This window comes from Myxine glutinosa, chromosome 6 (genome assembly GCF_964187855.1).
Source record: "Myxine glutinosa chromosome 6, kmMyxGlut1.1, whole genome shotgun sequence".
Taxonomy (NCBI): domain Eukaryota; kingdom Metazoa; phylum Chordata; class Myxini; order Myxiniformes; family Myxinidae; genus Myxine; species Myxine glutinosa.
The window spans coordinates 129,878,182-129,890,399 of NC_136266.1; the positions used below are offsets into that span (position 1 = coordinate 129,878,182).

At 50.1% G+C, this 12,218-nt stretch overlaps 1 protein-coding gene across 2 annotated transcripts in view; it reads right to left on the reverse strand.

The window, feature by feature from the left end:
- The window catches only part of ANKIB1 (ankyrin repeat and IBR domain containing 1), a 308,012-nt gene that overhangs the window by 32,969 nt on the left and 262,825 nt on the right, over positions 1 to 12,218 (reverse strand). For both annotated transcript variants that reach the window (XM_078780540.1, XM_078780539.1), the window contains exon 16: positions 7,654 to 7,832. In XM_078780540.1, the coding sequence (XP_078636666.1) occupies positions 7,654 to 7,832 (179 nt within the window). The remainder of the gene's footprint in view (positions 1 to 7,653; positions 7,833 to 12,218) is intronic.

Below are 12,218 nucleotides of genomic sequence, written 5' to 3' on the forward strand. Positions count from 1 at the left end.
ACCTCTCATCAACGTGGTTAGCCACTCCCCTTGAGCCCTGATTGGCGGCTCGTTGCTTACCGGCCACTCCCTCCTGCAGCGCCTCCCTTCGGCCTCGCCAGACTTGTTTAGGCCTGCCACGTGGCATGCTATCACCAAAAGAACCGCCCTACTCACGGGCCTGCTCAACGCAAAACTAACACAGGACAGGACTACACTTACATTCACTAAGAAATAACTGAACTATCGCGAGGCTTCATGTTGTGGTGCGTCTACCAACGAGGGGGAATTATCCTTTTTCCAAAACCACAACACTACACCCCTCTCTCGCCAGACTCGTCCCGAGTCGAACCCACCAATGGAATGACCGGTAGAGCCTGACATGCAAAATTAACCTTACTTTTAAATGTGACACATAGGTGTGGTTCCCCCTAGCATTTACTCTGACCCATGCGTGCGACAGTTTTAACACTAAATATGTCCCTCCTATTGCGTTGAGAAGCTATCTAACAGTTTCACGCCCACAACTACCCGAGTATTTCCGGAATTTTCAAACTAAACACATAGCCGGTGGGCAGCATTCTTATATTTACAAGCACGTAACTTAACTCTATTTACAATGCTATGACCCAGGACCTGTTCTTTTTGGAAGAGAAGAGGGGAGGGGAGAGAAAACACAGCAAAACACACTCATAAATGGCACTTGCTGCTTGCTTCTTGCATCTTGCTTCTTGCTTCTTCCGTGTGCGTTCTAGCAAACCGGCTGGCCCCCTGACCGGCAGGATGGATACAGGCCATTTGAAGCATCAGGGCCATCTAAACTTGCAGAACTTCTCGTACCTAGCACACAATAACAAACAAAAATGCTTTTATTTGGCTAGCAGGGCCGTTCTCACGTGGTCCAACTGCGTGGCATCAATGCCACTCAAACAAGTGGTCCGAAGGTGCAAGATGATTTTGCAGCAAGATGCTGCACAGCAGAGGTGCAAGGCCACAAGGCTTGTGTTCCATAATGAGTGACAAGGTGCAGCAAAAGGTTTGGCAGCAAAGTGCTGCACAGGTCGGCGGCACAGGTGCAACAAGGGTGCAGCAAAAGGATATGGCAGCAAGGCGCTGCACAGTTCGGCTGCCAAAATGGTCCTGGGGCGGGGTAAGAGACAAGGCACAACAAGCAAGCAGAAAAGACGCAATGGCACACAGAAAAACAAGGTGGTGTGGCGCGAGGGACACGGAGGAGCGAGCAGAGCAGGCTCGTCCCTAACCGTCTGTACCCCCCACCGTTGGCTACACTACCCGAGCCCCCCTTGTATTCACAATCCGTCACTACGTCTTGTCTCCCATATTCCCCCTCTAATTCCAAATTCGTCTCCCAATCCCTCCCAGGAAGGAAGGGTTGGAACAAACACAATGTCTCATTACGTCATGATGCGTCTTACAACTCAAACGGCTTACAGAGCCTTGGTGTGGAGCTCGTCCTCCTCGGTGAATGGCTGTGGATGGTGCGAAGGGATTTCTCATCCTAACTACTCCAGTAACGTTAACTCATTTAAACTACCCGGGGTCGTACCCTGCCAATCGGCCTCTTTAAACTATGTGGTTCTCAGAACCCGAATTCCCATTGCCCACACTGTGGTGACCTCTGAATTTAAGTCTCACTCCCGCAAATTTTCACTCGTGCCCTCGCACAATTTCGGGGCTGGGTCGCGTGGCCCTACCAGCAGGTCTACCTACCTGCGCACCTCCGCCACTGACGCCGCCACCCGAGCTTACCTGCTCCTGCGACTACCTAATCGGGGAAGGCCCTCCCTGGCACTTACCCCCTCTGTGCCTACTTTGGCATTGGGCAACCCGGGTCCTCTCCTGGGATCCTCGGGCCCCACTCAAAACTAACCTATCCGGCTCCCAGAGCCTACCTACGGCCTCACCTGGCCGACAAACTACCAGTGGCAGAGTGCCCCAATAACTACACGTACCAATTAAGCCACACGCCCAGCCATGTCACTGACTCATGCACCCTACAAAGCACTACTTTTCCTCTACCCACACCACAGGTGTCAATATCCATACAAATTTACCTATGCCCTCGACCTGGCTTTACACTACCCACCCCGGGCTTTCGTGAATGGGTTCCACTCCCCCCATTCACTCCTTCGCACCATGCATTCCACACCTTTTATTCTGCACACCACTACTTTTACATACCAAATATCTGGCACACCACTTATTTTGCACACCTCAACACAATTTCATTTGTTCTCACACACAATTCCTCACATACACAGCATCATCTATCTATCTACTTCCCCTACAACTCGTGCTTCCCCGTCATCCCTTTACACTATGCACACCCTTTTCTTTAACATCCATCTAAGCTACCTACGTCCCCTCTACAGTCCAGGTGTCCTACTTAATTCTTGTCCCTACTGTCTTCGAGATCCCTAACAATTATCCTAGCCCTCCCTCGGCTAGCTTCGGTGCCCCATGGAGGCAACCATTAATGGCACCTCCATGTGCCTATCACTGCCATCCCCCTAAACTAGTGCTCATGGGCCCCGCCATGTGTGAGGAATGGTGGCACTACCATTCCCCCACGTGGGGGACACTACTCTCCACAGTCCGCTACACTACGAGCCTCTCCATGTCGATGTTCGTTGTCACAGCTCAGCCTCGAAGGGCCGAGCGATCCATTCGGGTGGTTGTCGCCTGTATAGGTTGTCCGTCCGGCATTTACGATCCAAGGGGGGAGGTATGGATGGGCCGAGGTGCAGGGCTCCATCCCTGCGCGGGGCCTCACGGTCCCACGCACGGTGACCCAGTCGGCCATGGTCGGAGCACCGCACCTGATAAGGTGCGCGGCTCCGAAAACTCCTACCTCCCCTTGAACCTCGCCGATCGCCTTTGCCGCCACGGCATGGCACCAACCATATAGTGCGGGGGCCGGTACGAATCGTTCACGCCGGTCCTTGTGAGATCAACGCAGCACGGATTCCCTCTGGTCCCTGCTGCACACAACTCACCGGGGGCTCACGTCTGCTACCCGTCCCGCTAGGCGCTACCCTGGTCGGTGTCGATGCTTGAGCCGCATCCTCACACCTCGAGACCCACTCCACACTCGCACACCCAGGTGCCCACTCACCTCCCACACACCCCGTTACACACTCGTTCCGCAAACAGTCCGGTGTGCATTCTCCCTCACACTCTGTAACACACTCGGCCATCGCACACTCTTTTTCCACACCCACAGGTGCGCACTCTCGCTCACGCTCCGGCGCACACTCTCTCTCGTACTTCATAACACTCTCTCTTGTACACCGCTCAATGGGCCTTCTGCGAACGCCCGGGTTTCGCCTCTGTCCCAAGCGCGCCGAACAACCGTTCGCGCCAAACGCATTCACGCCATTTTCGCTACTCACCTCGGAGCCCTCCTTTTCCGCCGGCACCTGCAAACGTTTTATTTCATTCGCAAGCACGGCATCACGGTGCAAATACAGACTTTGTGTGGATTCCATTACCTTCTCCCGTGATTTATTCTTTGGCTGTCCAGCCTCTTCAGCCCCAATTATTTATTTTTCGATCACGACGATCGTCGGCGCCCCTAAAATTTCTTTCTCCAACTCGACCTTCCTCGGCGCCCCCAAAATTTTCTTTTCCAATGCGACGATCGTCGGCCCCTCTACACCCCACGTCGCGATTCCCATAGCCCCGGTTAACTTGGCTGTGATCCGCTTTACCTCGCTCCCCACGCGCTCCTCAAACCGCTTCACCTCGTCGCGTACCACCGCGACCTTCCCGCTCAACCTGCGCCCAATGTCCTCCCCCATAGTGTCCATATTGCACCTGGATTCGATTATTTCGGTGTCCATTTTTCCACTCATCTTTTTATTCCCCTCACGTCTCGCCTCCTCCCTCCTGTCCATTCGATCATTGGACCCGTTCACGAGCGCTAATATTTGTCTCAGTAATAACTCAATGTTAGAACCCACTTGCACAGCGGGCCCGGCTTCCGCCGCCACGTGCGAGGCGCCGCCATTTTCGTTACCAACTGCTGCCGCCCCTCTTCGGCTTCCACCACTACCAACTGTCCCTGCCGGTCCTGGGTCATCAGTTCTTCCCCATTTATTATTCCCACTGGCATTTGACCGTCTTGGCCAGCCATGGTACAAATATAAATTTTGATTTTACAAACTAAATTTCGTCCGCTCGTAATTTGGAGCATGTGAAGCACTCTCTAGGGCCAATTATCTCACACTCCCAGACACCAATTTGTTGTGGCCAATTTGTCCAAATTTTTTTTTCCAGGGTTCAAATCCCACTCCTGACTACCAATTTGTTGCGGATCTCTCGAAGCCCGTTCCCATTATAAAGGGGGAGGTTAAACCCCTTTTTTCCCCCTGGGTCTTCGGGTCCACGAGGCCGAATCGCAACTTCCGAAGCAAGCGTGAAAAAGGGTATCGGGTCAACGTCGCACGTACCTTTAACCCACGCTGCCACGAAAGCGGGGACCGAACCTCGCACAAGCCACGCTTAATCGAGTACGCCGAGTGGTATGCGTATCACGTGACTCGTACCGTTACTTTTATGGAACCCGATTCGAGCGATTCTAGTCGTACCATGCGAGGCCAATCAATGGAAGGGACAGGAACAGTCAAATAAGAGGAATAACACGATTTATTATTATTTATGTACAATGATTCGCAGAAGGAAAGGGGACACAGAGCAGAAGCTTAATCAATCTTAACTTATCCCCAGACACAGGGCCCACTCACACACACGGGGAGAAGAAGAGAAGAAGTTCGCGCGCCAAATGCACTTTGCCGTCGGTCGCTCCGGGGCAGCTCGCCCGGCGTGGCTCTCGGATGTTCACGGCACGTATGCTGCAGAAGGCAGGCAGGAGGAAATCGCGCGTCGGTGGCCTGGCACGGGTTGTCCTCTCGAGCGCGCGTTTAATACAGCGCAGAGCGCAGGGCACGGGGAAAGTTCGTGTACAATCACGATAACCGGCAATTCATTGCACTCGTTCTGCGGCGTGTTCTCGTGCGTTCTCAAGCTCAACTCAACTCCACTCACTCTCACAGGGGCTCTGACTCAACGAACTGACGCGCAGCTCTCAACTCATCTCATCTGAGAACTTGAACTCATCTCAATTGAACTCGACTAATCTGAGAACTTGAACTCATCTGCCGTGGGGGGGGGGGGGGGGGGGGGGGGGGGCTCGGAGCAGGGTTTTATGGCTCCGCCCCGGCCTTACTCGAATGTTCCAAACCCCACCTCTCATCAACGTGGTTAGACACTCCCCTTGAGCCCTGATTGGCGGCTCGTTGCTTACCGGCCACTCCCTCCTGCAGCGCCTCCCTTCGGCCTTGCCAGACTTGTTCAGGCCTGCCACGTGGCATGCTATCGCCAAAAGAACCGCCCTACTCACGGGCCTGCTCAATGCAAAACTAACAGGACAGGACTACGCTTGCATTCACTAGAAATAACTGAACTATCGCGAGGCTTCATGTTGTGGTGCGTCTACCTACGAGGGGGAATTATCCTTAATTCCAAAACCACAACAATATATATATATATATATATATATATATATATATATATATACGAGGTGTGTTCAAAAAGTATCCGACCTTTGTTCATAAAAAATACTCGTATCCAGATACAACAAACTTACACTAATCTCCTTCAAAGTAGTCCCCTTGGGCTGCCACACACTTCTCCCAACGGTTCTGCCACTGTCGGAAGCAGCGCTGGAACGCCTCTTTTGGGATGGCGCGCAGCTGGTCCGTCGCATTCCGCATGATGTCTTCTCTGGACTGAAATCTGGTCCCTTTCAGGGGCAATTTCAGCTTGGAGAAAAGCCAGAAGTCACACGGAGCCATGTCAGGAGAGTAGGGAGCCTGACGAAGCACAGGTGTGTTGTGTTTGGCCAAGAAACTCTGTATCAAATGTGAAGAATGGGCGGGTGCGTTATCGTGATGGAGCTGCCAATTGCCCGCTGCCCACAGGTCCGGCCGTTTGCGTCGCACAGTGTCACGAAGGCGACGCAGAACCTCTTGGTAATACTCCTTGGTGATGGTTGTGCCGTGTGGTGCGTACTCGTGATGAACCACGCCACTGGAGTCGAAGAAGATGGTCAGCATGACTTTGACATTGCTGCGGACCTACCTTGCTTTTTTTGGCCTCGGGGATGTTGGATGCTTCCATTGTGATGACTGCAACTTGGTTTCTGGGTCGTACCCATAAACCCAGGACTCATCGCCAGTGATCACTGTGTTGAGGAAGCTGGGATCACTGTTCACAGTCTCCAGCATGTCCTGTGCGATCTCCAAACGGAGTTGCTTCTGCTCAATCGTTAGCAGCTTTGGTACGAACTTCGCCGAGATTCTCCTGAAGCCTAAATCCTCCTTCATAATGGAATGAACGGATCCAATGCTGACGCCCACCTCGTCTGCAAGTTCTCTGATCGTGATTCGACGATCCTGCATCACCAGGGTCCTCAATTGGTCAATGACGATCTCATTTTGGGATGTTGAGGGCCTACCCGAACGTGCTTCATTCTCCACTGATGTGCGGCCATCTTTGAAGCGGTTGTACCACTCCTTTATCTGTGTGGTGCTCATTGCTTCGTCCCCGAAGGCCTGTTGAATCTTGCGGATCGTTTCCACTTGGGAATCGCCAAGCTTTACACAAAATTTGATGCAGTAGCGTTGTTCAAGTTTTTCCGTCATTTTGTCAAAAACGAAAATCCGACGGTGCTCACTTACACTTCCTCACTCATCGGCGGTCTGCCGTCGAATGACAGCTTCTGCAGGTGGGAAAAAATTCACGCGTGCGCATTAGGATCGCCTACATACGTGCACCAATCAACGCCTCCCTAGCTTCATTTGTTTACGCACGACAAATTAAGGTCGCATACTTTTTGAACACACCTCGTATATACATATATATATATATATATATATATATATATATATATATATATATATACATACACACACACACACACACACACACACACACACACACACACACACACACACACACACACACACACACACACACAAAAGTTCCACAGTACGTGCAAACAAAGACACCAAGGGCCATAACCAGAAATATGGGTTAAACAACCATCAATATCGCATAGAGAGGGGCTGGCAGGATAGCATTCGGTTTGCACAATCACCTTTTAGCTGTCTAGCCTGGTTTCAAATATCAACCCAGCTATAAACTGTCACCTGATGTATCGCAGGCAGGACAAGGCATCAATGTATTCGCCGTCCCTCAGATAGACGTTAAACTGAATGTCCCATCTGCCAGTATTAGTGGGTGAAAGTTAAAGATCCCTGGATGTCCTTCGCAAAGACTAGGTGAGCTATCGCCGGCACGCTGGACAAATTCCTGTCCCATCACTGGGAAGGCAATAGCAAACGACGTAGTATAACCTGTGTTAAGAAACTGCTTTGCAGCACCAAGGCTCTGTAATGAGTACGGTACAAATAATAATAATAATAATAATAATAATAATAATAATAATAATCATCATCATATAAGGAAGTGGGCACATAAAGAGCACATATCAACCCATGGAGAAGCACTCTGGTGATCTATGGATCCAGTTCCCTTTTAGTAAATTGTTGTTTGTGCTGGGCAATGACAAATTAACTACCATCGAGTTACCTGTGTAATGAACTGGGAGGGGAGTCTGGTGGAGCCACTCCATGTGCAACAGACGCGATGAACTCTTTTCTCTTCTGCTGCACCAGACAAGCGGCACGGATGATCTTCCGCCGAGGGGTGCGCAGATATGGCCGGTTCACCTTCTGCGCGAGGTCTTCGGTAACCATTTCCAGCTCCGTCTACGTGCACATCCGTGAACATGCTGCACAATCTATAATAGGAACATGTGGTTTACGAACAATTCCACAAGCACAATGTGTGTTGGACAAAGCTAAACATGTCGTAATTATGCTCTATTTTCAGGCGAACCTCTCAACGGCCACGGCTACAGAACAGCCACCTGCCTATAATGGTCATAAAAAAATCCCCCGCACAGAAAACGGATGTAAAGGAACCTTTACAGAATGGCCACCTGCCATTCACCGCCAGTGGCCACTTAATTTGTTTCCTTTGGCAAACTTGAGTCTGTACGCATTAATGGTCATTGTTTCGAACAAACATTTCAAATCACTCTATTGGCCGCTAATATACTGTAGTTTCCCGGATGGTCATATAAAAGACGTTTCATGCACAAAAAAACAACAAAAAACCAACAATAAAATCGACAGTGTAATGCACACGCATTATTGTTCATGATGCCCATCCACGCAACACAGCGTTTAATCAGTACTCTATCGGCATGATTGATACAGTGCTATTCATAGATTCACATGTCAATAATGCCAAAACAGGCTCGTTCATAACATATACTGCACAGCAAAGTATACAATAGATATGAAACGCCTCATCACTCACTAAACTCACTCACTCACTAAACTCATCAGTCATCACTCCTAAATCACTCACTCACCGCAGGTAGGTTGGTGGTCTTTCTGTCTTCTACCGACTCCTCTCCGGCCTTGCTCCCCCAGCTGTCTGTGCTCTGTCCCCCAAATATTCCCACAGGTCGCACAAGATCTGCCAGCAACCCTCTTATGGTTGAACTGCCAAAATCAGGACTCTCTGCTCACCTTCACTCCTCTTTTCTCCCACCTCTGGAACAAACTCCCCCACTCCCTTCAATCCCACGCCTCCCTCCAGGTCTTTAAAACAGCTGTTCACCAACATCTCTTATCTTCCCCCATCCAAAACCTTGATCTTTTCTACCCCCATTAATACACCCCAAATCCACTTTTTTGAAATACCAACTTTTTTCCTGGAAGTCCTTGCAGTGTCCATGTGTTTTATACCTCTCCCACCTCCCCCCAAGCCATCTCCCTCCCACAGATCTCTCGATGTCCCTGCTCTCAAATGTGTTTGTGTCCTTCCCCCTCTCTCCCCATCTTGTCTACCGCTCCCCTTGTTATACGTTTTATGTGTCGGTTTGACTTTTTGTGTGATTAATGTTAGCTCTTTCACGAGCCTCGATCTTGTATACAAAAAAAATTTAAAATTAAATAAACGATAACAAGGAGCTGATTAATCTAGGTCCCCCGCCTTTTAGGTGGTATGAGGAAGAGATCATTGTAATATGAAAGCTAAATCCGCAACGGTTTTTGAAATATTGCGTACACAAGCCAAGTTACCGAGATGGTTGCCCTGGCAAGATAATTCAGCCTAATCAGGTTGAAATAATGTCATGAGGAATAGATATCTGCAATATGAAAGCTAAATGTTCAACAGTTTTTGAAATATCGTGTACACTGCACACAAAACTACGTGGACAGATCATCGGACGGTTGGACAGAGCTCATTTTAATATCGCCCAAATCCGACCTTGTCAGAGCGGCAAGGGACAAAAAAAAAATCAATCAAAAAGTAGAAATACTATATCCATGTATAGTAGGTTAAAATATTGTTGCGGATCTCCCGAAGCCCGTTTCCGTTACAAAGGGGGGGTTAAACCCCTTTTTCCCCCTGGGTCTTCGGGTCCACGTCGCACGTACCTTTAACCCACGCTGCCACGAAAGCGGGAACCGAACCTCGCACAAGCCACGCTTAATCGAGTACGCCGAGTGGTATGCGTATCACGTGACTCGTGCCGTTACTTTTATGGAATCTGATTCGAGCGGTTTTATTCGTGCGATGCTAGGCCAATAGATGGAAGGGACGGGAACGGTCAAATAAGAGGAATAACACAATTTATTTACAATGTACAATAATCAGGATGAAGGAAAGGGGACACAGAGCAGAAGCTTAACCAATTTAACATATCCAGACACAGGGCCCACTCACACACACGGGGAGAAGAAGAGAAGAAGTTCGCGTGCCAAACGCGCTTTGCCGTCGGTCGCTCCGGGGCAGCTCGCCCGGCGTGGCTCTCTGATGTTCACGGCACGAATGCTGGAGAAGGCAGGCAGGAGGAAATCGCGCGTCTGTGGCCCGGCACGGGTCGTCCTCTCGAGCGAGCGATTAATACAGCGCAGAGCGCAGGGCACGGGGCACGGGAAAGTTCGTGTACAATCTCGATACCCGGCAATTCAATGCACTCGTTCTGCAGCGCGTTCCCGTGCGTGCTCAAGCTCAACTCAACTCCACTCACTCTCACAGGGAACTGATCTCTCATCTCACAGGGAACTGTAACTCAGAACTTGAACTCACGATACTCTCCGGCTCTGACTGAGGTGGGGGGGGGGGGGGGGGGTTCGGAGCAGGGTTTTGTGGCCCCGCCCCAGAGTCTCACTCGAATGTTCCAAACCCCACTTCTCATCGTCGTGGTTAGACACTCCCCTCGAGCCCTAATTGGCGGCTCGTTGCTTACCGGCCACTCCCTCCTGCAGCGCTTCTCTTCGCCCTCGCCAGACTTGTTCAGGCCTGCCACGTGGCATGCTATCGCCAAAAGACCACCCTACTGACGGGCCTGCTCAACGCAAAACTAATACAGGACAGGACTACGCTTACATTCACTAAGAAATAACTGAACTATCGCGAGGCTTCATGTTGTGGCGCGTCTACCTACGAGGGGGAATTATCCTTTATTCCAAAACCACAACAATATTTTAAAGAAATTTATGATTAGAATTTTTATTTCTCATCAAAGTTGCTTCAAAAAAGATTTTAAGGAGTACAGCGGAAATCAATTACAGAATCTGACCTCTAAAGTCAAAATCTAATCATAATATATGTACTTGTACCAAGTTTGGTTGAAAATTCATGGTTTTTTTTGTTGTTTTGTTTGTTTTTTTGGAAACTGAATCGAGGCTCATGAAAGAGCTAACATTTATTTCGCAAACAAATCAACCAGACAAACAAAATATACAAAAAGAGGGAGCGGAAGACAAGATGGGGAGAGAAGGGGAAGCACACAACCACAACATTTGAGAGCAGGGAGAAGTGTGGGAGGGAGAGGGCTTGGGGGCAGGAGGTGTGGGAAGGGGAGGGGGGGGGGGAGAGGTATAAAACACAAGGGGACCGAAATTAGCAGGGGTAGAAAAGATCAAGGTTTTGGATGGGGAAGGATAAGAGATGGTGGTGAACAGCTGTTTTAAAGACCTGGAGGGTGGAGTGGGATTGAAGAGAGTGAGGGAGTTTGTTCCAGAGGCAGGAGAAAAGAGGAATGAAGGAGTGAAGGTGAGCAGAAAGTCTTGATTTTGGCAGTTTAACCATAAGAGGGTTGCAGGCAGATCTTGTGCGACCTGAAGGAATATTGGGGGGACAGAGCACAGAGAGAGCTGGGGGAGCAAGGCCGGAGAGGAGTCGGTAGAAGACAGAAAGACCACCAACCTGCCTGCGGTGAGTGAGTGAAAGGCCCTCAGAGTTGACTACATCGCAGGAGATTCCAATGATTCTGAAAGCTTTGGCCTCAACAGCGTGAAGCCGAGCAAGGTGTGAGGCAGGAGCACCAGCCCAGAGGGGGGAACAGTATTCCATTGAGCTGCGGATGAAAGCCTTGTATGTGGTGAGGAGCTGAGGTGTGCCAAGGAAGGACTTCGCACGACGGAGGATGCCCAGTCGGCGACTGGCTTTGGAGGCCAGATTTGAAATGTGGTTTTCCCAGGAAAGATCATGGCAAATAGTGAGACCCAAAAGCTTGAGTGACAGAACTTCTTGGAGAGGATTATTCAGAAAGTGGATGGGAGGGTTTTCCAGTCGGTCTTTTCGGAGAGACATCGTAAGAGTGTGAGATTTATCAGGATTGAAAGACATGTTCCATTTGTTTGCCCAGTCTGTGATTTTGTCCAGGTCTGCAGAGAGTGAGGAGGCTGCAGACTGCCGATCTGAGGGATGAGGAATGGAGCGACAGAGAGTAGAGTCGTCAGCAAAGAGATAGAGAGGATTTTCAAGAGAGTCAGAGAGATCATTGATGAAGACCAGAAAAAGCACAGAGCCCAGAACACTACCTTGGGGAACTCCAGCCTGAACAGGAAGAGGAGATGAGAGAAACCCATTCAGGGCCACACGTTGACTACGACCAGAGAGGAAGTCCGCCAGCCATGCGTGGAGATTTCCATGGATACCAAAGGAGGAGAGTTTGGTGAGCAGAGCAGGGTGCCAGACCGTATCGAAGGCACGTGAAATGTCAAGGGAGACAGCTCTAATTTCCTGTTTGGCGTTGAGGACCTCCATCCATTGTTGAGAAAGCAGAA